A 25,502-nucleotide genomic window follows, 5' to 3' on the forward strand; every position below is an offset into this window, starting at 1 on the left:
AATTTAAGCATAATTTTTCTATACACTCACTCAATTTTAAATGTTTTTTTCACTGTTTCTCTCCATTTCTGAAACCAAACTTACATCCTTCCTTTTCCAGTGATTGCACAGTAGTTGAAAGTCAGTTTAGCATTTGCTGAATGATTCACATCCTGCATGTTATTATGCAGGTTGTCCTAAATCCAAACTTCATTGGTTAAAACATAAAAACCATCTGAATTATTTACGATACAAATACAGTATAATACAATTCTGACCAATCGTCTCGCCTTCTCACTCTGTCCCGTCTCCTGTTGTGTTTGTGTGAACAGACGAGGACCCAGACAGCGCCGTGGACGACAGGGACAGCGACTACCGCAGCGAGACCAGTAACAGTATCCCACCTCCCTACTACACCACCTCCCAGCCCAACGCTTCAATGCACCAGTATCCCATGAGGCAACAGCAATACAGACACTCCTACACCGATGACATACATGAGCTGGACTACGACCACAGAGCCATGAGGTAACAAGCACCTGACAGCCAACACATAGCTTCAACTGAGACTCGAGTTTTTTGTTTTTTTTTCATGAGATTACCATGGCGGGCTGTCAGAATGTACCAGCAGCAGGTAGAAAGGGCTTAATTCTGGTGAGACAGGAGGAGAAAAACACCAAATGAACTGTAAGATGTTGAAAATGTAATATCCCATCTTAAACAAATATTCTGTAGCATTTATCCCTCAGACAGCTCAGCCCCGACAGACGACCTTGTTTTGTTTCATTTTATTGTACATGGTAACATGTTGTCCCACTGTGCTCTCCTCCTCTAGAGAATAACCCTGGCCTCAGTGTATACAAGCATGCTGGGGCGCACAGTTCTTGTATACAGGTCATGTATGAAGTGGGCCGTTGTGGTTATCTTAACTGTGTGCATGTGTGAATGCGTGCGTGTGTGCGTGCCTGCATCTTTGTGTGCACGTTGAGTGTGTGAGCATCATAAAACCCCATGTGATCTTTCCTGCGCCGACTTCTTGTGCAGATAATAAATGAACTGCTGGACATGACAGTATCTCTGAACATTGTTCGACATGTTTTCAAAGGCGGCAGATGATCAGAATGCATTGCTCAGAAAAGCTGAAGGTTTTGATTTGGTTAGATGTAGATGGGTAAAATAAATCTTCAAGTGCTCAACCTCAGTAGGAGGGCTTTGTGTAGAAACTTAAAGGATACGTTCACTTTTTTCCAAGTATGTCTTTAAACAATATTTAGATGTTTATATGAACATTGAAACAGGTTGCTGTAAGCAGTCTTCTTGTTCATATTGGTCAAGTTCTTTTAAATCGGTCCTTTAGACCGCCTTAGCCATAACTTTAGAAATACATTCTTGCTAACAGTTGCTCCAGTGGAGTGGAGGGACAGTCACACAAAAAGATCTAAATAGACAGTAACTTTGACGTATACCCAGAGGTGGAATGTAACTGAGTACATTTAATCAACAACTGTATGTAAGTCCAAATTCAGACACTTGAGTATTTGCATTTTATGCTACTTTATACTTCAACTTCACTACATCTCAGAGACACATGTTGTACTCCTCTACATTTATTTGACAGCTTTACTTACTGCTTACTTTTCTTGTCCAGTGAAAACCATGTAACTCCAGATATGTTGATTAATTCATCTTATATACTATATAAAGTAATTAAAATGAGATCAACATTAAACATCTACAGCAGTAACATGCCACATACACATAAATGCAATGGTAAAATAATTCCAGAATTTATTATAATAGTTAAACAATTTTACCTTTTACCTGAAGTGGGGTATTTTCATAGTGTGGTATAAGTACTTTTTCTCAAGTAATGGATCTGAATACTTCCTTCACCACTGCATACTGTACACCTACTTGAATTGAATATCTCGGACTGTTGAAGGATCTTGAAATGGCCATTATGAAGAGGTGGAATGATTACAGCGACTTGCTTCATCACTCGCATGAACATCTGACTGTTGTTTTAAGACAGCCTTGAAAAATCGTGAACCTTTCCTTTTAACCGGGCAGTGCAGAGGCTCAGCTCAGGCTTTGGTTAGAGCTTTCTTTGAAAGATTTGCACTGAGCTCTACTGATGCTCCTCTCCCACCTCTCCCCTCCTCCCTACCTCCCTCCTTGCTCCTCTGACCAGACGCTATGATAGTTTAGACTCGGCCACCAACGGGCGCAGCGATATCGACTCAGGCTCAGGGTCGAGCCGGCGCACCAGTCGTCAGTATTCTCTAGACAGTAGGCATTCACTGTCCGATAGGTGGGTCTCTGTACCTCCTCTCCAACTCCTCCTCCTCTTCCTTCTCCTGCTCCGGCCTGTGACTCCGTCTCGCTGTGACGTCAGTGGTGGACTTGTCCCGTCCTCCTCGCTCGCTGTGCTTGCATGCATGCGCTCTTACCCTATCTCTGTATATGTATATTCTATACTTTTCTATAGAAAACTACTGGTCCTGCATCTATATTTACTGTGTTCCTGGTGAAGAATCACAAATGATGTATCATACTCATCTTGGCCATTGTTAAACTCTTGTGAGTTCTGCGCAGTTTTGTGTTTATGTGTGTGGGTGAGTGATGGACAAGCAGCGTGTATGTGTGCGTGTTGTTTCCTAAAAGTCAGAGACAGAGAGGTTAATTGTTGGTGGGAGTTTGTGGAAGAGCCTGTGTGAATCTGTTGTCGCGACAGCCTGTTATTACAGCCTCATCCTCTATGTGAGACTTTAAGAAGAGCCCTGTCTTATTCTGTGTGTCCCATACTTGCTAATTATACACATTTCCACTTGTAAGACAGCAGGAGCCCTTCAGCCTAATAACTGGGCCCTAGCAGAGAGGCCAAGACGGATTACTTTCATTTTCATCTCAGTTTCACCGTGTTGTTTTTTTTCTCTTTGCGAAGAAAGAGGGCAGACGAGTATTTAGACTCACACATTATGCAAGCATTTGTCACTGTCTGTGTCAGTCTTTGTGTTGGATGAGAGATGGTGAGATAGATGATGAATAGAGAAGAACAGGAGTGTCGTGATTGAGTGTTTATGTGTCCGTTCACCCACACTTGTGTATTCCCTCAGGCTCTCAGCCCGATGCCATGATACAGTTCTCTCCTTTACTGCTCCTGCACCACGCATTATTGAACCAACATAATCAATAGAGACGGAACAAAGAGTGTGCGTCCGTGTGTGTGAGAGAGAAATTGTTTTGCATGTGTCTCAAATCTCTCTCTGATTCATGGTCCGTCTCAGTGTCTAATAGCCTCATTCATCATCGTGAATAAATATTATTCACTTATCTGCAAAAAGAGACTGTTTAGTTCTGCCAGGCTAATAAATTACCCTCAACATCTCCAGGTTCACTCTCCTTCATTTGAATAGGTCTATTCATATCTTTTTGTATGGTGTGTGTTTCTGTGTTAATTCCCATTGCAGTTACATAGATGCATCACTAGCGTAAACCCACCTACTCCGAGTTTTCTCACTGGTTGGTTCAAAGTCACCCCTCTTCTCCTATTCGTTAGCTGTCTCCCTCCTTGGCCCCAAAACAAGCTCCTTAAGTGTGACAACCAAAATCTTTGTTGTGTAACTGTGGGACTCCCCTAGTTTTCCTTTAAACCTGTGTGGCGTGTATATGTAACAGGTGTCTGTGTCTCCCCCTCCCTTCAGTCCAACAGACAGTCGTTATGCCTCATCAGGCGAGTTGAGTCGAGGCAGTTCTCAGCTCAGCGAGGAGTTTGTTCCCGAGGACGGCGAGAGCTTGCGGGGTTCTGAGTTCTACGATGAGAATGACTCCTACCACTCCTGCCACTCCTCCGTCAGCTACGGCAAAGAGGATTCCCCAGGCTGGGACGGCGAGGACCCCCAAGGCGTCTACAGCGACGAGGGCGGTTACCTCAAAGACGGAGGGGAGGAGGGGGCGTTGTACGCTGAAGAGGAGGGCGACATGTACAGGGAGGAAGGGGACTACAACTATGAAGATGAGGAGGAGATGCCTTATGAAGAAGATGAAGATATGTATCCGCTTGATGGCACACTCAGCGAGGACCAGGAACCGCCCTACACCCCCACACCCACAAGCACTGCCCCCACCCTGATGCCTCCCTCCGATGGTCTGTCGTCCACCAGGCCACCACTGGAGAAGCAGCCGTCGTTGCATCAGCAGCGACCAGCCCAAGATCAGCTCCAGCCCCCCAGCACAGCTCCTGGTCTACCTCCAGTCACACAGGGCGACAAGTTGCCCCCTTTCAGTGCAGAATCCACCAAACCTCCATTTGCACCCACCCAGCCAGCTCTGTCTACTACCAGTATGTCCACCGCCACGCCTGCATCGCAGCTCTCAGCTGCAGATATCGAGCCCATTGAGCCTGAGCCCAAGTCTGAGCTGCTGCTGGAGGAACCTCCACCTCCCGAGCAGCCTCCCGCAGCAGAGAGTGTCCCCCCAGCTCCAGAAGAGAAACCAGAGGAGCCACCTGTTCCAAGGTGAACACTGTTCAAACAATGTCAGCTTCGTAGAGGAAAAACAAGCTTTCACACACTGTACACACTACATTTAGCTCCATTTCAAAGACATTCAACTGGTGCTTCACATAAAAATAAGCGCATACTATATATTTATTTTAACAGACACAAACAGTGGGGACCACACTTCCAGTTGCCTAAAGGAGGAACGTAGCAGACAGACTCTGGGGTAGAGATCTTTAAACAGGTTGCACAGACTTCTGCTACACCTTAGTTAAACTTCTGATTAAAAGAGTGAGGTTGCAGATTGCAACCAACTTAATACCCCTCGTCTCACCCTCCCCTACGGCAATTCAATATGGCAGACTCTGTTGAATTGGACTGGCTTCCTCTGTAGATATTAAAGGCTCATTTTAAGGTAACAAGAACACAACAGTTCATGGGATTATACACCAGTGAAAACATAGTTATTAATACTATATTCCAGTTCCATGCTGCTAGATCTCACTAAATCCTACACACTGGAACTTTAAAGGGTTACTCACATAATTTAAAAAATAATTATCAAAATCAAAGCGACAGACGCCAAGAAATTCTGACTTTTTGTCCTTAGTAGAGGAGAAGCCCTCAAATATTACAGATTTCCTTCAAAGCATCTTAATGCCTGATGACATCATCAGGGTTATTTCCTCTAGCTGTGTAGCACTCCTTGTGACAAATGAAGTGAGCAACATCAGGTGAGGAAGAAGAAGACGACATACATATTAATTCCTTTTTTTGGAGATCTTAAGGCGCCTTAGCAATGCCCAGGAGATGAGCTGGAGCTGGAGTCCCCCTTTAATGAGTTTGCTACTATTAGTCAATGATAGTTATCTCTTTTATTACTGTACATTCACTACATCAGCTAACACATATTAGCACCAACAGTATATGAATAACTCTTTCTTTTATCCTTGTTTTAGCTTCCCGAAGAGGGAACTCATGGAACCTGGTCCTGCCAGAGCCAAAGCTAACTGGCTTCGACTTTTCAGCAGAGTACGACTACAACTGCAAGAGGTACAGCCTGTGCGTGTGTGCGTGTGTGTGTGTGTGTGTGTGTGTGTGTGTGTGTGTGTGTGTGTGTGTGTGTGTGTGTGTGTGTGTGTGTGTGTGTTCTTAGTGTGTTTTTGTGAACACAGGTGTGGATTTATGTCAGGTGAATGCCCCGTAATATGTCGTCTCTGTTGTTGCTCTGCTAAAATCTACTACTGGAGGTCACTGACTTGTTGCATCATTCCCTGCACGCTCGACTGTTACTGTGTTTTTTTTCCAGCTTTTGTTTACCGCTCCACCATGTTTCCCAGTTATTAGTTGGTTATTGCTGTGAATTATATTGTCTTGTGTTTATCTGTTTACCCCTTGTACTGTTTTGCCATTTCATTATTTTCTTTTCAGTTTGTTGCCATCCTCGTAGCGATTTGCATGTAGTCCGTTCTGATTACCCATGGCTGGAGCAGACGCTCAGGTGGGTGTGGCCAGTAGAGTGTTAATCAATCTAATTTATATTGTATGTATCCTGTGCGGCTCGTAGATGTATGTGAAGCTGTTGTCAGCCTGCTAAGTTTCATTTTCAATGCCCAGCGTTTATACCAATAGTCACTATTTCTGTACGCCAGTGTGACGTGAGTATCCATGCTGTGTGTCATTCTTTGAACAGGCAGGCAGACAAAGAACATGTCTTTCAATAACCGAGCAGATAGAATTAGAAGAATGATTACACGGATGGCCATCTGGCTGTAATCTACTTTTACTATGATTCTCAAATACAGAGAAGCCACTGCTGATGTCAGTAATCAGTACACTCACTCACAAAGACTTAACTCAGCTACACCACTCTCCTAATCTCCCCCTTTTTCTTTCTGTCTCCCACTTGCACCACTGTTGTATTATTCATTTGTGAATTCTGGGAACACTTGCAGTCATTGTGGCCACATGAAATAGGGCTTTTTGCTAAGGAACACCATACAGTATCTTTCCATTCTGTTGTTCTCAGTATAAAGAACAACATAAAAGCACCGTGTACAGTTCTATAATATGCTATGCTTCCCATTCTTCCAGCCACAGCTCTTATGGCACCCTGCTCGTCTCTCTTTCTCATCTCATCTCTCTCCTTCCCCTCAGGCCCGAGGAGAAAGTGTTGGCATCGCCTCTCTGCTTTTATCAGCAGGGTAAGTAACCATGACGCTGTTACTACTACAGTCATTGAAAATCTATAACCTACCAACCAAAAGGCAAGCCCACGGCCTGAATGTCCGAATGCATTTATTGTCTAATTGATTCGTCTTGTCTAACGACTGTAGCTGAAATAATAGCTGGTGTTGAACCCTGCCCTGTGCATGTGTTGTCTCCAGGATGGGTGGCGCTCTGTATAGCATTGACAGCATGCCAGACCTCAGGAAGAGGAAAGCTATGCCTCTGGTCAGAGATCTGGTGAGTTTCTGCACTAATCTCTTTATATTCCCCTGACTAAGTGTCTCACATCTCCCCAGTCCATCTATCACTCAGCTTAGCAGACAGTGCTCTCATCCATTAAACCTTCTCCTGTTTTCCTTCAGATTCTCTCTCATCTTATTCTCCTTACCTTGAATATCTCCTTCTCTTAAGCCTACTGTACTACATCCACAATACTGTACATTTCCCTGCTATTACAGACTGACAAGGCGAGCTGCAGGGCAAAGTGCCACAGGCAAGGTTGGAGGTTTCCTCTGACTGACATTGATGTGTGCTAGATGCTGTCATATAACAGAGCTTTAAGTACTCCACGCTGCCATCATCCCCACTCCTCATTAACGATAAGATTGTTGGAAATATAAATCCTCTGGAGAAAGCTGTCACTCATTCATACAACCCACTTCCTTTGAGTATCTTGTACTATTACACAGGCTGGACAGCATTATCTCTTTTCCATCATTGTTAAAATGTTACACTAGCAAGTACAGATACACATTAAACTCACATTAGTATCATGTATCTGCTTTTCAGGAGGGTAAATGAAAGAAAACCTTACAGGAATGGTCTGACATTTTTTGGATACACCCATTTTTGCTTTCTTACCAAAAGTTAAAGAAGAAGATTGATTGAGCAACTTTTAATTTTTTTTTTACACTTACACGTCGATTAAGCAAATTAAATATAAGATACTAGTTAGTGTTTGCTGGTAGGTGGATTATATTACCTTCAGCCAGAGCCGCGCTAGCTGTTTCCCCCCGTTTCAAGTCTTTGTGCTAAGCTAAGCTAACTAGCTGCAGGCTACAGCCTTATATTCAAGATGAGTGGTTTCAATCTTCTCTAACTTGAGACACAAACACAAATAAGCATACTGTGTTCGTCAAAATGTTAAACTATTACTTTTATTGCAAAATACGTCCTGAAGTGGAGGCTTGTAAAGTTAAAGACAATTTAGCTCTTTATATTAACTGCCAGGCAAAGCTCAGTGTACCATTTTCCTCATCACGCCAGATCCCTGCTTAACCACACACAGGTAATTAACTGTCTTCATTAATAAACACTCACGAAGCACAGACAGGCAGTCACAGGCAGGTGCCCCCATGTTTCACTTCCTCTCTCTGTCACTGCACACACACACACACACACACACACACACCACACACACACAACGTGTCAGAGTGTCTCGGGTAATTGATCGGACAGGGTGGGGTAATGGCTGAATGAACATTGATCACAGGCTGTTTCATTCAGATGTCAAATACTCAAGTCTGGTTGACATGCTCTCTATTGAAGTCTTCACATCTGGCTGTTGATTCACCTTATTTGATCTCCCCCTCATGCTTTTATTGTGGAAATCCATTCATGTTAAATCACAAAAACCACAGTATATGCAGGTCTAGATCTGAAAAGTGAAGCCATTGTGGAAGTGCCTTAAACCTGCATTCCTTCTAATGGCCAACAGGGGGCAACTTCACTGGTTTTAAAAAGAGTCTGATTACATATAAGCTTATGAGAAAATGACCCTACTTCTAACTTGGTTTTTTTTACCCAAGTAAACAGTTTTGTTGGTTTTATGGTCTCAATCACTGGTTTCAGGTCCTCTTCAAGAAAGAATGATGTTCATTCTGTAAATTATTTAGAGTAAAAAAAATGTGGGGGTAGGCGGGACTATATTTTGATTGACAAGTCGCTACCACGGTATGTCCTTAGACTCTCAGTCAGATCCAATCAGGTTATCGTCCCTAGCTCCACTCTCTCTTCCAAATATGGTCACTTCTGCCTCCAAAAAAAAAACAAGATGGTGGTGACTATGATGCTGAACTAGAGGTTTCAAAATGGTGACGGTCACGGTGGCTTTGTCCACTATTTATTACCCAGTCTATGATCTTTTCTCAACATTTCTTTTGCTTCTTAATTCTCTGTGGAAACCTCCTCCTCTTGCTTGCCTTTTTCTAATATTATATCTCTCCCTTGTTCCTCCCACTTTCTCTGCACCGCCACAGGCTATGGTGAGTAACACCAACACCATTTGCTATCAAAACACCTGTGAAGGCATACTAGTTTTCTCGTCTAGCCAGCAAATTGATCACTCTTATGAGAGGAAGCATTTTGAATTCTGCAGTTGGCACCTCTAGTTTGCTGTAACTATTCAGGAGAATATTGCCAGACAGACAGTAATAATACACCTTGCCTCAGAGGCTGCACTGAGATTTGTTTTGATAAAAACTGATATTGAGGTGGGAGCTGAAAGACACTAACCCCTCCTCTCTCCTGCTACTCAGTCCTTGGTTCAGAACTCCAGGAAGGCAGGCATCACCTCGGCCCTGACGTCCAGCACCCTGCATAACGAAGAACTGGTCAGTGCTCATTTACAATGTTAATTCAACTTGTGCTAAAAAAAAAATCTGATTGCAGCACATTGCTGACCCTCTCCTTCCCTCATTTGTGCCCTTGTAGAAGAGTCATGTCTACAAAAAGACCCTCCAGGCCCTCATATATCCCATCTCCTGCACCACCCCACACAATTTTGAGGTGTGGACAGCCACCACGCCCACTTACTGCTACGAGTGCGAGGGACTGCTGTGGGGTATCGCTCGCCAGGGCATGCGCTGTACCGAGTGTGGAGTCAAATGCCACGAGAAGTGCCAAGATCTACTCAATGCTGATTGTCTACAAAGTAAGCAAAATATTGGAAAGAACTGGTGCAGCATTTTCTGACTTTATGTTTTGGACTTCTTGCTGTGACAGTGCTGTTTTTTCTTAATAATAATAGTAAAGTATCCAGTTTATCTATTTTCTCTTATCTCTATTTGTCACTGCCAAGCACAGTCCATCTCTTCCTCCTCCTCCTCCTCCTCCTTCTTCTCTCACTCCTGTTCTCCTATTTTCTTTGTTTTCTTGGGAGGATATTAAAAGCCATTTGTCTCTTGTTGTCATCCACCGCTCTTTTACTCAGCAATTTTATAGCTCTGCAAATATGTCCGCCTCTCATTCATGAAATATGGCCAAGGTTTTCATCACCTACACTTTTACTCTCCTCTGTATTTTAAATTGAAAGCTCATTTTCTTTGTTGTTGTTATCATTTAATAACGAAATACTATTGCCCATTCCCTGCTGAATACTTTGGACATTGTTGCACAAAATCCTACAGCTCTTCCATTTAAATTAAACATTGTACATATTTTTAAAAACATTTTTTCAGATTTTATGGTCAATTTGCAATTTTTTGTTCATGATTCTTGACTTGCATAACTTGTCTTTTATTTTTCTGTACATTGTTCTACTATTTTATATTGTTATACACCAAAAACACTAAGTTAAATTCCTCGCAGGTGAAATCCTTGGCAATTAATCTGATTCTGAACTGTGATAACTAAAGGCCACTTCTGCTTGCTTTTACACATCTAATCCTTAAGTTTCTCGTCTCAATTTTCACGCTAACCAGGAGCAGCAGAGAAGAGCTCCAAACACGGTGCAGAGGACCGAACCCAGAACATCATCATGGTTCTTAAAGACCGCATGAAGATCCGCGAGAGGAACAAACCCGAGATCTTCGAACTCATTCAGGAAGTGTTCGCCATCGTCAAGGCCACCCATGTCACCCACATGAAGCAGATCAAGCAGAGTGTGCTCGACGGCACCTCTAAGTGGTCGGCCAAGATCTGCATCACAGGTGAGGGTCGAGTCAAACTGGTAGTAGCAGTACAGTAGCTTTGAACAGAGCCGGCCATCAAAGTCAGAGGAGACGGCACGTGTCAGGTGTGTGTGTGTGTGTGTCTATAAAAAGAGACAAGCTGGCGTTTGTATGAAGAGAGCACAGGTGGCGTTTGTGGGGCAGTAGAGCAGAAGGTCAGATGATTTAAGAGGCATCTGTTTGCTTGCAAACACACACGCGCACACACACACACACACACACACACACACACACACACACACACACACACACACTGACCAGCTTGCCATTTTTTTCCTTCTTCCTAGTGTTGTGTGCCCAGGGTCTACAGGCCAAGGATAAAACCGGTTCTAGTGATCCTTATGTCACTGTCCAGGTGGGAAAGACCAAAAAGAGGACCAAGACCATCTATGGTAACCTCAACCCCGTCTGGGAAGAGACGTTTAACTTGTGAGTCAAGACCTAAAAAATAAAATAAAATATGTGAAAAGCATTAGGGCTGCAAATAATGATTATTTTCATTACCAGCCTATATGGTTTTTATACTTTCCTGTTAATTGATTTATTGTTTGGCCAACGAAATTTCATACATTAGAAGAAAATGTGATCACAGTTTCTCAGAGCTAAAGGTGACATCTCCAAATTGCATGTTTTGTCCAAACAACAGTCAAACCCCCAAAGATATTGCATTTTCAATGATAGAAAACAGACAAAACTGGCAAATTGCAATTAATTACCAATAGTTTAAATCTATTTTCTATCAATAAACTAAACCCCTCAGCTCTAGTTGTCATAGCGATGTGATTAAACATGTCTGTCTGCTTCCTCGTGATTAAAGATCCCCCCACACATGTATTAAGACACACAGAGAAAGTCTATAATGGTTTTTTGAAGAAGAAAGAAAAAGTATAAGAAAAATATAAAGTCCTTAAAATGGCACCTATTTCTTCTCCCTTCTTTGATATTTACAGTGATGAGACATGATAGTAATTCATCTGGTCTTCTGTCTGTGTATCAACTATATTTGCTACCTGTGGCTGACTCTCGTTCTGTCTGTTTAGCGAATGTCACAACTCCTCAGACCGCATCAAGGTGCGAGTGTGGGACGAGGATGACGACATCAAGTCTCGCGTGAAGCAGAAGTTCAAGCGGGAGTCAGACGACTTCCTCGGTCAGACTATCATTGAGGTCCGCACTCTGAGCGGAGAGATGGACGTCTGGTATAATCTGGGTCAGTTGAATTATTTAGTCCATGCCACTTACCACCGCTTTTGCAGTTATATGAGTGACCTAACTTCTTCAGATTTAGATGTTTTGCAAGTTGGGTAACATTGTTGCTGTATGTCTTTTGCTCTTTGCAGACAAGCGTACAGACAAATCAGCTGTGTCTGGAGCCATCCGCATGCACATTAATGTAGAGATTAAAGGAGAGGAGACGGTTGCCCCCTATCACGTTCAGTACACATGTTTGCATGAGGTAAGCTCAGTGTGTTGGAACAGGCCTTTACTCCGTTACTATATCTTTGGAAATAGAAGACAAAACAATTCAACAAATCCAATCCATCCAGGCCACCCAAAACATTAACACTAAAACAGGCTGAAGAGAAAGTTCCCCACAAAATCCAGAACACACATTTTTCCTCTTACCTGTTGTGCTTGTTATGCATTGCTTTGGCATGAGTCCTGGAGATATCACCTTCTGATGCTCAGAGTGCAAAAAAATACATTTTAAAAACTCATCAGCAATGAGTCTTTCCAGAAGTCCAGAAACCATTACTCAAGATAATCCACAGACCTTGTTGTGAGCAGTTTCATGTAGGGACTATTTTCTCTCAATCGAACTACAACCGCTAACTAAGCCAGCACACTTTACAGCTCAGGACACCATTAGCATTTACATCCTGGACTGTCACAAGCATCTCGTCCATGAGTAGATGCACTGTGATATGTTTGGCGGGTGAAGTTTGACCGACAACTCCAAAACTCGCCAACTAACACCAAAATCAATCTAGGTGGATACATGGTAGTACAGATAAGAAATCAAAATATGTATTTTTGATTTGGGGGTGAACTGTCCCTTTAATATTTTTTTAAAACATTTTTTATACTTTTTTCCATTTTACAGATCATATTTATTCCTGCACTTAAACTTAAACTCGAAGGTCCAAACTCCTTTGACTTCATTGTTGGTCTGCATAATAACATGCACAACATTATGCAGACCATGCCTCTACAGTCTTTATTGTACGTACACACTGCATACTCGATTAATGCATTGCTACTATTACTTTAAGTACATAGGACTTTTTCTAACCACTGTGTGCGTATGTGCATCTGCGTGTATCTCTGTGCAAAGTCATCCCAATGAGCCGTGCCAAACAGGTTAATTCACTTGACTGATGTTCAGCTCCATAATGGATCCATTCCAAATTAAACCTAAGTTAATACTCCGTGAAGTTTGCTTTGCTCTCAGAAGATAAAAACCACTTCCAGACATCAGACACATTTCTAGTCCGGCTCTGTGCGGAAAACTCTCCTGATTGATTGTCGACCAATCACGGCCTCGTATGGAGTCATTACTCGGCCCATTACTCAACAGAGCATATTAGCTGAACCTTGACAGACAGATGACCGCTGTTATTGCTGCACATAAGTGGCCATAAACCGCGAAGCCAACTCTGAATGTTTTATTGCAGCATAACACGTTATGGGTGAGTAGTCCAGACAGCACCTTGTGTTGGCCTCATAATGTAGTTTAATGGTTGTTCAAGTAGCACAGACATTTAAAGATAACCACATCATAGGCTGTAATGTGCTCTGTTTTGTACAATGATACATATAGAAAGTTTGATTACGGCTGAAATGTATAATGATGGAATTAAAGAACACAATTTGAACATGCTGGTTTAAGGGGACACACACTCTTTATCATAATGTAATGGCTTCTCTTACTGTTCCTTACTATATCCCTATACATGTCAGAGCTCTTAATAGCCAATTATTGCCATTTTCTCTTTTTGTTCCTTTCTTTGCCTTTTCTTCTGTATGTCTTCTTGTTCTTTTTTTTCTATACGTCTCCTTTATTTCTCTCTCTAACTCTTTCTTATTTTCATCCCCATAGAACCTCTTCCACTATGTGACAGATATCCAGAACAACGGTGTGGTGAAGATCCCTGATGCCAAAGGGGATGATGCATGGAAGGTCTACTTTGAGGAGACTCCCCAGGAGATCGTAGATGAGTTTGCCATGCGTTATGGAGTGGAGTCCATCTATCAGGCCATGACGTATGTTACTGGCTAAAAGCCTGACGTCAGAATATCGTTATTTTGAAAAAAAAACCTTCTCTTTTACACGTCTGTCTCCCTTTTGCAGTCACTTTGCCTGCCTGTCGTCTAAGTACATGTGCCCAGGTGTGCCTGCAGTGATGAGTACCCTACTGGCTAACATCAATGCCTACTACGCTCACACCACCCAGGCGACCAACAACGTCTCTGCCTCTGACCGCTTTGCTGCTTCAAACTTTGGGGTGAGTCACCGCCAAAAGCATTTCTCAGAATAGAAATTCTCAATAAGTGCAGCAGGTGCCACAGTTATATTCAAAAAGGAGGGAAAAGATGAAATGTATCCTTGCTTTTCTTTGTTTATATGCTCATTTGCTATGACTGAGCCTTCATATAACAAGCAGCGTGGTGTTTCTGCTATATGTTTGGTTATTTTAAAAATCTGTTACCTTGTGTCCACAGAAAGAGCGTTTTGTCAAGCTTCTCGACCAGCTTCACAACTCTCTAAGGATTGACCTGTCCATGTACAGAGTAAGACTGCTCTTCATCTCACTGTTTTCACTCATGTAAACTTTGAAAAGTTTGTGAAAGATGACAAGTACTGGATAGACAAACTGCATGCTAGAACATCAGCCCACCTCCTCTGTCTCCGCTGCTTTTCTTCGCTTATTTCTCCTCATCTTTCTCTTTGTCAGAAAACGGTACAAACAAAGCAGGCGGATGGGTTAATGAGAGTGACAGCTCCTCTGAAACATGCACAGACACATTCAGGAAACACTGCACACCCACACAGTAACAAGTGTTGGAAATTGCAGCGGAAATTGTGTTGCCATGCTGGATCGTGCCCACAGACACAAACACACACTGGACAAGGATGGATGTGATCTCATGTCCTATGGCTCACTGTTATTTTTTTCCCGTCTGACTGCAGAACAACTTTCCTGCCAGCAGCCCAGAGAGGCTGCAGGACCTCAAGTCCACAGTGGACCTCCTCACCAGTATCACCTTTTTCAGAATGAAGGTACTGTCCCTTCATTCAATCTTCGTAAAGAAGAATGTTCAACATAGGGGAGACTAAACATATTTGTTTAATCACAGCGTGTGTACATGACTAGTTTAACTGCTTCTCTCTTTTGTGTGTGTGCTCAGGTCCAAGAGCTTCAATCTCCACCCAGAGCCAGTCAGGTGGTGAAGGATTGTGTCAAAGCCTGTCTCAACTCCACCTACGAGTACATCTTTAATAATTGTCATGAGCTGTACAGCCGCGAGTATCAGACAGACCCGGTAAGATGCAGCAATTTGTTTAATATCCACGTAGGTGTGAGTCAATGTCTCTCTCTCTCTCTCTCTCTCTCTCTCTCTCTCTCTCTCTCTCTCTCTCAATTTCTATCAGTCTTTCTTTGCCAAATGTTCAGTTTGCTTTATTGGCCGTAATTAAAATTATACTATGCAAGATTTGTCGGTTGCAGTTTGAAAACAATCCATTTAAAGTCGTGCCGTCCCCCCCGACTCACAAAGACCAACTGAGACTGACGTTTGCAAAAACAAAGCAGTAGATTAGAAAACAGAAAGGTTTTTTGTGATTGTTTAAAAAAGCGCGGATAAAAACTCCCACATCCCCGCACAACCATCCGGATTTTGTGCTAATGCAGCCGAAGCACATGCATCATCCTCTCTGCTGTTTGCCTCTCTGCTTTGTGCGTGTGTGGATGTGGATGTATCTCAGCCCCGCCCTCGCTCAAACAGACACACAGACCTACAGCTCATAACAAAGACAGAGCAGAGGAGAAAGACAGAGACAGCAATTAACCTGTTCATTCTGACATGTTGCTCTCTCTCTGCCTCTTGTTATTGGCAGAACTGACACTCTGGGTTTGTCAGGTTTATCCGTTGACCTGTGTCACAACCTGGTTGTGGTTACCAATCTGTATTTAGTGGATGTCTTTTAGTGGAGTTTCTGGTTTCTCACAATGCCCTGATAATCTGACACTCTGTACTGTCTGCTCAGCACCGAAGTTTAGCATCCAGTGATTAATGTGCTTTTCTTTTCCTTTTGCTGTAATTTGGTTCACTCTCTCAGAAGGAACACTGACTAATCACTCAAAAATCACTCAAAACTTGGCAGGCAGTTTTCTTCATAAACTGCTAAATAAATCAAAATGACTTTGGAATATTATTATTATTATTATTCTGTATTTTCCTGGCCATTGTCTAAAAATGCGCTGTGACACTATTGCACTTTCATGTACTGTGCATCTACTGTAAGTGTGGTGAGTTCCTTTCATCCTCTCAGTCTGGGAAGGCCAGGCTTTTCCATCCATCACTCCTGCATTGGATTTCATCAGGGATTTCTAGAACTTGCTTTGAGTCCTCATTAAAGCGCCATCCCCATTCCAACTCCCCTGTGAATTTCAAATAAGCATTTTTCCCTTTGAATAAAACAGTTCATCCTGAGGGACGTTGCTATATTTTGTTGAAATCTCTGCAAGATCATTCTTCTCTCTTCAACCCCTGCGGTGCTCGGCTTAGGTTTTTTTTTTCTCTTCCTTCCAGCACATCTTCAGCTATTTCAAAAGAAGTCGTCCAGACAGTTGACATTCTGAGTCTGTTTAAAGCAGCAAACGTTGAATATGTATGAGCTGCTGGATTAAAAACACAGTGAAGACTTCCCCAGTCTCTCTGTCTCAGACAATAAAAACACCATTAATACAATTACACACAATTAAAGGACTACACTTGAAGCTTGACCCATTTGTTATCTTATCCAAAATGTAAGTAGGAGTTTGCTGTGGGCAGTATAGCCTAAAAATCATATCATAACGATGAGGAAAACTGACATCTTTTGGCATTAAAAACTCTGTGACTGAGCATAATACAATTACCTGCATGACTCTGCAGGTTGACAGCTGTTGCCATCTTCCCGTCATATGCTGAAAAGCAAGCTAAACTCCCCCTGAAACGTCTGCGTAGCTTCACTGTGACTCATGTTGTGTCACTGCTTTTTCAGGCCAAGCAGGGTGCCGTGCCTCCGGAGGAGCAGGGACCCAGCATCAAGAATCTGGATTTTTGGTCCAAACTCATCACACTTATCGTCTCCATTATCGAGGAGGACAAGAACTCCTACACTCCCTGCCTAAACCAGTATGTCTCTGTACTCCTATTACTCTGTCTCTTTCCACAGTTTCTCTTCGTACGTCTTAGAAAAAATAACTTTCAGGCTCTCATCTGCTCATTCGGTTTCATACACCTTCTTTATCTGAGTGCCTATACAGTAAGCCTTTCTCCTTTCTCTCCTACATCAAGATTTCCCCAGGAGCTCAACGTGGGTAAAATCAGTGCTGAAGTGATGTGGAACCTGTTTGCTCAGGATATGAAGTATGCAATGGAGGGTGAGTGCAAGTCAGTGATAGCCTGTGAGCCTCTGAACTGACTGAACCTTGTCGAAGAGAACTAGGTTGTTTTTATTTCCATTCAACTTTACTTTTTTACTTCTTTACTAAACTTGGTGGTAATGTTTCAAATAGAGGATTTATGTAGTAAACATATTTTGTAATATGTGATAATTCTCACAAGCTGATGATATTGAAGGACTTTTATTATTAAGCACGTGTATCGAATTTTATGACAATTGGTCAAATTACTTAGGAGATACAGTTTATTAGCCTTAAAGTGCGGGTCCATCCTCATTCTCTTCCTGGTTTTTAAAATGGACATTCCCACATGACATGGGAAAATAGCTCTTTGACTCTAAAACAAACATACTTTGACCAAAATTTGAAAAAAAAAACACTACTTGGAAGCTACAGTATGATATAACAACCTCAAAAACACAAAAAATAATGGACCCGCCCTTTGATGGCCATCCTTATTAGTTAGGCTGTATACTGACAGTAACTGACAGACGCTCATTGTCAAGTTTGGTTGCTTTTGTGTTGAGCCCACACAAGTAATCAGCAAATATCAGATGGATAATTTACAGCTGATTTAGTTAAAAAAAAAACGGGTGCAAAACAGATCCTAAATGTCCCTGTGGGTGTGAGGGAAAAAACAAACTTTTCAAAACAAGCAAATCCTGAAAGGTCATAGTCAGTTTTCTATTAATATTTTATTTCTTGCATAAAATTGGTGTTATTGGACATCTTTTTGTAATGGTCTTGGCCGTCTGAGTAATTAAACCATCGATCGTACTCAACAAGGCGGTGAGGAAGTGTGTTTGCCTCTGGGTCGATATGTCTGTATGCACAATAGATCTGTGGTAATTACAGGTAGATGAAGCCCAAACACCAGGTGAGAGATTTTTACATGCTTTTTTCCTCTTTATTCTTTCTCTCAGAACATGAGAAAAATCGCTTGTGCAAGAGTGCCGATTACATGAACCTGCACTTCAAGGTGAAGTGGCTGTACAACGAGTACTGCAAAGACCTGCCCTTCTTCAAGAGCCGAGTGCCAGAATATCCTGCGTGAGTAGCAACTCGCCCATCACTGTTATGCAACATCAGACTCATACTGAGAACAGAGAATAGATTATTATAAATACATATATATTTTTTGCTCTCCATAGGTGGTTTGAGCCATTTGTCATTCAGTGGCTGGACGAGAACGAGGAAGTGTCTCGGGACTTTCTGCACGGCGCTTTGGAGAGAGACAAAAAAGATGGGGTAAAAGTTTCCGGCTCCTCTCCTCCTTATCTCCCTTTCACTCCTCTGGAAACGCTGAGTCGCTGCTGTTGTTCAGGCAGAATTACTGTAATCCATCCTTTGTAGTTCCTCTGTCACACTCAAAGTTATCAGCCAAAGTTTCCCCCTCCCTCCCGCTCTGCCTCCCACACTCCCCCCCTCCTGCCTCTCCTGCGCTCTTCAAAGGCAACAATAGAAGCGTGGACACGGCGGCAGACAGAGAATTTCTCCGTCAAAGTGCTTCGTCGTATAAAGCGGCTCTTTGGAAGTTTAAACCAGCGTGGTTTAGACATGCATGTACTCAAGGAGGGAGATAACTCTGTGACAGCAGGATATTGTGAATTAATGGTCTTATTCCAGAGTTTTGACTGCAGGAGAGCTGTCCTCACCTCATTACCCAGACTCCCTGGAGGAGCACCTACACACTCACCTCTAGCCAATTAGGGACCAGGTGCTAACCAGCAGCCAATTACAAGGAGACAGACAGGAGCTCCCAGCCGTCACTGGCTGGCTGTGTAACTGCCTGTACGGCTTGTTGGCTCTCGGGAGTCTGAGGCTCGGTACACGTGGGGAAAAGATATCAAAGGTCCAGTTTAATATAGCGTCTAATGGTCCATCTATATGTCTCTTGGAGCCCAGAGGTCACATCTTGCTAGCATCCCCTGAATCCCAGCTGTTCACCTGCTACCTCAGCTGATCCTTAATCACATTCGCCTTTTTCTCTGTTATTTTATTCGTGGTTTTTAATCATCTCGCACTCATCTTTTTCCGCCCTACAGTTCCAGGTCACATCAGAACACGCTCTGTTCTCCTGTTCAGTGGTGGACGTGTTCTCCCAGCTCAACCAGAGCTTTGAGATCATCAGGAAGCTAGAGTGTCCGGACCCGCAGATCGTGGGACACTACATGAAGCGGTTTGCTAAGGTAGATGTAGTAGATTTGCAACTTTCAGTCAAATTATAAACTTTATAAACTCAGTAAAAAACTTGTAACATGTGTTTCCCTCCAGACCATCAGCAATGTGCTGCTGTCCTACGCTGATATCATCTCCAAGTGTTTTGCCAACTATGTGTCCATGGAGAAAGTGGTGAGTGGTCAAAGACTGAATGAAGAGCTTGAGGAGTCCACTCAGCCAAGGACAAACAATATATTTTAGTTTCTGTTGTTTGTAATCATAAACAGGACAGTATCTTTATGCTTATTGTAAGAAGGGTTTCCTTGGATCCGGCACCACCAAAAAAGGTCGATCTAACTGTAAATGTTTTAGTGAGCACTGTGTCATGTTTCTATGCTCAGCCCTGCATCCTGATCAACAACATCCAACAGCTGAGAGTTCAGCTGGAGAAGATGTTTGAAGCCATGGGTGGAAAAGACGTGAGTGAATATCTTTTTTTTTTTCGTCCCTATCCAGCTGATATCCTTCACTAGCTTAGAATTGTGTGTGTATGTTGGTCACAGTTTTTAGTTCAGCAAATCTTAATCCACAGGCGTCCATGAGTGCGTAACAGTCAGCTCTGTTTGTGTGTTACCATGTACTTGCGTTAGCTGTGTGTGGAGGCCAGCGACATCCTGAAAGACCTGCAGGTTAAGCTCAACAACGTCATGGATGATCTCAGCAGAGTCTTCTCCGTCAGGTAGAAACACACTCTGACATAAATGTGATGCATGTTTAGACTGACCAACTTCATTAATCGCTTCTTCTACTTTTCTCTCCAGTTTCCAGCCTCACATAGAGGAGAACGTGAAGCAGATGGGAGACATCTTGGCTCAGGTGAAGGGAACCTCAAATGTGGGAAACGCCAGCAGCGTGGCCCAGGATGCTGACAACGTCCTGCAGCCCATCATGGAGTTCCTGGACAGCAAGTGAGGCAGTCTGTCATTTTCTGTGGGGTCTAAAAGGGAAAGTTCAGCTTCTTTGAGTGCCTTTTATTATTTCACTTACTAAGATAGGCTTATGGTTGTCTTTTTTTGTGATATAAGGGTATGTTGAATAGTATGGGTATCGTAGTTTAAATCAATGTGTAGATGTATGTGAGGTTAGGATGGAGGTCTGGAGTTAGACCAGCAATCCACACACAGGGGTTGTGGTTTCCACAGGTCCTTGAAATCCTTAAAGGTTTGTGAATTTGAGGGGAGCCAGTTTTTGAAAACTGACATAGATGCACATGGTTTACTGAAAGTGCTTGAATTTGTATATTTTGTGCAAGGATAGAAAAGGTTTTATTTTTATGTAGATATTTTTATAGATTGTTTTATGACACTAGTAAATTGGCATGTGTTGCTGTCTGCATGTGTGTCTCCTGCAGTTTTCTGCCATCACTGCTGTTCTCTTTGAGTTTTTGTAAAGCCTGCCAGTTCTCATTATAAAACTTCTCTGTGTTGTAAGAGTAATTAAAGGTGCAATATGTAAATGGTTTAGTTGAAAACATTAAAAAATATCAACAGAATGTGAAGAAACAAAAGTTTTGACGCCATGATGTCTATGTTCTGGGACGGGCCCAGTTAAGCTACTGTGCTAGCGCTATAATCACCAACACTTGCCCGGTGCTCCGAGCTCCCACTCATGTTTGCTAGCTGAACAGCTAACTGAGCTAACGAGCTAATGGCAGCTGTAGTTAGCAGCAACTAGTTACTGTAGTCACATGTTGCCCCCTATTTGTGTTGAATTCGACAAGTGGTCAGTTCTTACATATTGCATCCTTAGCCTTGTTCGGTTTCTCAAACTATGCTTTGTTTGGTCCTTGAATTTCAGGGAATTAGGCTAAAAAAGTTCTTGAAAAGTCCTTGAATTAAATGTTTAAGAAAGTGTGGGAGCCCTGTTATTTTTTCCTGCTTTAGAGAGGAATTTCTGCTTCATTTCACAGTCTGTACAGATTGTTTCAAACTATTACTTATTACTCAACGTTCAAACTTCTCATTGAGACTTAACAGAACACAAGCCTTCTATGATGCAGGGATTTCAAGCAGCAACCTCTTTTGGGTTCAGTCTCCTCTTTTCTTTCTCATCCGTTCTTCAGGAAAACAGCATTTGCCTCCTTCTGTTGCCTATTATTCATCTTCCCCTCATTCCCTGTCTTCCTTCTGTCTCTAACCCCTTTGCCAGCCTGACGTTGTTTGCTAAGATCTGTGAGAAGACTGTGCTGAAACGTGTGTTGAAGGAGCTGTGGAAGCTGGTGATGAACACCATGGAGAAGACCATCGTTCTGCCGCCGCTCACGGACCAAACGGTGAGAGCACTCCGCCCTGCAAAAGCACATACGACCAAACAAACATGCACAATAATATTGCTAAGCCACACATGTTATTTTGGCACCGACTGTGCCTGCTGTACATCCAAGGATTTATTTTTAGTGTGGATAAACAGACAAGTGCACACATTCATACAAACACGCACATCATCATGATCTGTTCGGGCTTATTTAAGTGTGAATGCTGCGACAAAGAGATACAAATACCCGATATGATGTTGACCATAAGGTAGACAGCGGAACAATGAAGTACAAAACATGTAACACACATGCACCCACACAGGCACAAACACACACACCTCCAACTGCCAAGGCAGCCTCAAAAGAAAAAAGGAGGAGGAGGTGGAGAATGAGGAAAGGGAATACAAAGGCAGACATTTTGTGCGTGTTGCGATTCAAGATGGCCCTCTTTTATAAACAAAAGCTCAAACTGCTTCTGCATCACATCTACATGGCATCCTATCCACTTCTTAACCCCTACACAGATTATATTTAACATCGCCCCCAGTGCCTTCATTCACCCAGACAATTAAAATGGAAAAAACTGGAGAAAAAAAGGAGTGCACCATATCATTCTAACACCAGCTCATGGCTGCTCTCCAGTATGTCAGCCAAAAAGTATTTGGAGAGATTCCTGATTTATGAGTAACTCACAACAGAGTGGCAGAACATTAATTTTTGCCCAGAGGATCTGGCCCACTTCCAAAACGAATCATACATTTTGGAAAGCAGCCTCTTGTTTTCTTTTGTTTTGGATATATGTGTTCTTATTTGTGTTTGGTTATAACTAAAGAGCCTCATATCACTGTTAAGACGGTGATCTCTGGTTACCATGTGCGGCGCTCACCAGTATCAACACTACTGGTTGAGCCATAGGTCTGCAGTTATTAGCCCCTGTCCAATTGAGTTTATCCAATAAGAAAAAAGAACGAGGAACAAAATTAGGAGAAGATAGCGAGCTCTGAATGTGTGCAAATGCCACATTATCATCTTATTATAGCTTTTTTTTCCATTTAAAGGTGCAGTATGTTAGAATTGGCCCATTGTCAAAATACATGCTCCAAACAAGTAGGGGGCAGTATTTCACCAGAGTAACGGCTAAGTGCTGCTAACTGTAAGCTAGTTAGTTAGTTAGCCGTGCAGCTAGCGGTCAGTGCTGGGAGCTCAGAGTGGGTGCTGGGGCTGACTGGTTAGAATGCTAACTTCAGTAGATGTCTGCAACATAATATAAAGACGTCTTGGATGTAACGTAAAAACTAATTTTGCTTCACATTCTGTTGATGATGTTTGTTAATTCATAGCCTATTTGGCAAATATGCAAGAATTTGCCAACTGTTGAATTCATACTGTTATTTGTTCACATTGTCTTGATAATTTTAATAAATTCTGAATGTTTTTAACTAAACTTCCTACATATTGCACCTTTAAAGTTGCTATTAAAAGCTAAAACAATTATTTCATATATTCTTAAAAAATTGCAAAATGACAGTGAATTTCCTGGCTCCCTCTGTCCCTGTAGTCAGTCCAGGCTTTAGACAGGTATCAATCGGTCCAAGTCCCTCCAGCCCTGGGGCCAAAACTTGTGTTTTTTTTGATTGATGTGGGGCTCTTTGCAGCTTGACTGACCCTTCTCTCTGGTTGTTGTTGTTGTGATTACTATTACATCCCGCTCCCACCGCTCTCCCTCCACAGATGATTGTAAGTACAGCACTCCTGCGTGTGTGTCTGTCTGTCTGTCCACGGTGGTTGGTTCTCTGCTATATGTGGCTGCGATCTACCCCTGTTTTTTACCCCACATCGCACCCTCTCCCTTCTCACAGCCTCACCTCTCAGAACTGTCCCATCTCTGTTCTCTGTTCAATCCTCTTCCTTCTCTTCTCCTCTTCTCTAACACTGTCTCTCTTTTGAGAAGACAGAAGCATGGTGCATTCCTGACTGGTTCTGATAGGTCCCACTTCCCCCTCAACAATCTCCACCAATCAATGCCCCCCTTCTTCCGCTGTGTCTTCTTCCTGAACACTCTCCTCAAACAGGAAGTGGTGCTCCTCTCTTGCGCCTGGTGTTGCCTTGTTTCTTCTCATGCATTGTGTCCTTTTACTGAGACTCTGGTGGGGTGACTCTGATCTCTCGGTGGCTTGGTATCTGGTGTCCCGCCCCACCCCCCTCTCCCTCCTTCTTAACCTCAGTCGTCCCCCCACTGTTCCCACCTGTTCCCACCTGTTTGAAATGTGTCCTGCCCCTCCCTCCCACCGCCCCACTGTGGGTTTGTTGCTTGCATCTGGTCTATTTCAACACTGCAGTCCTCTCTCAGTATACTGTACAACACTGTACTGTACTGTATGTCTCTGCAGACCTGTCATGTTGGTCTGTCCTGGTTTGATTTCATGTTCTGTTGTTACTATGATGATTTTCATGCTGGTATTATGTCACTGGTCCTCGTGGCTTTTCTTACAAGACGATATTGGTGTGAACCGATGTTGGTTAAAAAACGGTGCATTCAATGTACCCTGCAAAAACAGGTTTGGAACTGACCCTACATGATATAATGAAGCATCTAGTTTAACATAAGAACTTTAACAATAGTCCATCCTGATCTTTGAACTGTAGTGTACGCTTTAGTACACAGCCAAAACGTTGTAATGTCACACAGGAAGTTTTTTTCTAATGAGCTGATTTTACGCCTGTGTTTCAGTCCACATGATCTGTGGCGCTTATCTATTGTTATGTCAAGCATAACCTGTGGTGGAAGAAGTATTCAGTTTCTTTACTTTAGTAAAAGACACAACACTAATCTGTGAAAGTGATCTAGTACAAGTAAAATTATTAAAACTATTGTAGTATTTCTAAAGTACTACAAAGGTACCATTGAGTCTTAGGGTTAGGGTTAGGGTTAGGGTTAGGGTTAATTATTATATTATTGGGTTATTTTTATTGATGAATTTATGTGTAAATAGCATTTTAGTGTTAACTGCTAAGTTAAACTATTTTCACGTATTGTTGGGCAGAAAAATCTGTTGTGCCAAGTTATCACAAAGAGCTTTTATGTACTGAATGCTATGATGTGTTGATTTTACTTTATCTTTATTTAAGGAATAGTTTCTACATTTTACGTTCTATGTTTTTTCACTCAGTTTCTTTCTTGTCAAGAGCTAGGTAAGAAGATTGATACCACTCTCATATCTTTGTGCTAAGTATGTAGCGAGAGCCGGGGGGGGGGGGGGTTATTAGCTTGGCTTAGCATAAAGACTGGAAGTGGGGGAAACTGCTAGCCTTGCTCATACTAAAGTTCAATCCACCTAGCAGCACCTCGAAAGCTCACTAATTAACATGTCATATGTAATCCACACACAAGCAGAAATTATGAACTGACAATTGTGGATTTCCTGGGTGTTACATGCTGTATTACATGGTATTTCTTGGCGACCAGCAGCCAGGACACAGTGCCTTCCTTGAGTCCTGATGCATAGTACTAGCACATAACTACCTGTAAAATCCCAACCCGCCATTGTGTGTGTGTACAGATTAAACAAAAACAATATAATGTGTTGATTTGTGAGCTTTAGAGGTGCTTGTTGATTAATTTTTTGCACCTGTGGTAAAGCCGGGCTAGTCTTTATTCCAAGCTAAGCTAATCATCTCCCCGCTCTACCGCTTCACTTTT

At 42.5% G+C, this 25,502-nt stretch overlaps 1 protein-coding gene across 1 annotated transcript in view; it reads left to right on the top strand.

The window, feature by feature from the left end:
* unc13a (unc-13 homolog A (C. elegans)) overlaps positions 1-25,502 on the top strand; it is a 49,159-nt gene that overhangs the window by 12,321 nt on the left and 11,336 nt on the right. The window contains exons 9-35 of the mRNA XM_073476613.1: positions 312-507; positions 2,171-2,290; positions 3,684-4,496; positions 5,438-5,531; positions 6,636-6,682; positions 6,866-6,944; positions 9,245-9,319; positions 9,420-9,639; positions 10,409-10,636; positions 10,945-11,086; positions 11,698-11,867; positions 11,998-12,113; positions 13,758-13,921; positions 14,010-14,163; positions 14,381-14,449; positions 14,850-14,939; positions 15,068-15,202; positions 16,926-17,059; positions 17,222-17,307; positions 18,252-18,378; positions 18,480-18,576; positions 19,374-19,517; positions 19,603-19,680; positions 19,890-19,967; positions 20,139-20,227; positions 20,310-20,456; positions 21,697-21,820. Of these exons, the coding sequence (XP_073332714.1) occupies positions 312-507; positions 2,171-2,290; positions 3,684-4,496; positions 5,438-5,531; positions 6,636-6,682; positions 6,866-6,944; positions 9,245-9,319; positions 9,420-9,639; positions 10,409-10,636; positions 10,945-11,086; positions 11,698-11,867; positions 11,998-12,113; positions 13,758-13,921; positions 14,010-14,163; positions 14,381-14,449; positions 14,850-14,939; positions 15,068-15,202; positions 16,926-17,059; positions 17,222-17,307; positions 18,252-18,378; positions 18,480-18,576; positions 19,374-19,517; positions 19,603-19,680; positions 19,890-19,967; positions 20,139-20,227; positions 20,310-20,456; positions 21,697-21,820 (4,016 nt within the window). The remainder of the gene's footprint in view (positions 1-311; positions 508-2,170; positions 2,291-3,683; positions 4,497-5,437; positions 5,532-6,635; positions 6,683-6,865; positions 6,945-9,244; positions 9,320-9,419; positions 9,640-10,408; positions 10,637-10,944; positions 11,087-11,697; positions 11,868-11,997; positions 12,114-13,757; positions 13,922-14,009; positions 14,164-14,380; positions 14,450-14,849; positions 14,940-15,067; positions 15,203-16,925; positions 17,060-17,221; positions 17,308-18,251; positions 18,379-18,479; positions 18,577-19,373; positions 19,518-19,602; positions 19,681-19,889; positions 19,968-20,138; positions 20,228-20,309; positions 20,457-21,696; positions 21,821-25,502) is intronic.

The sequence above is a fragment of the Pagrus major genome, chromosome 11 (assembly GCF_040436345.1).
Source record: "Pagrus major chromosome 11, Pma_NU_1.0".
Taxonomy (NCBI): Eukaryota; Metazoa; Chordata; class Actinopteri; order Spariformes; family Sparidae; genus Pagrus; species Pagrus major.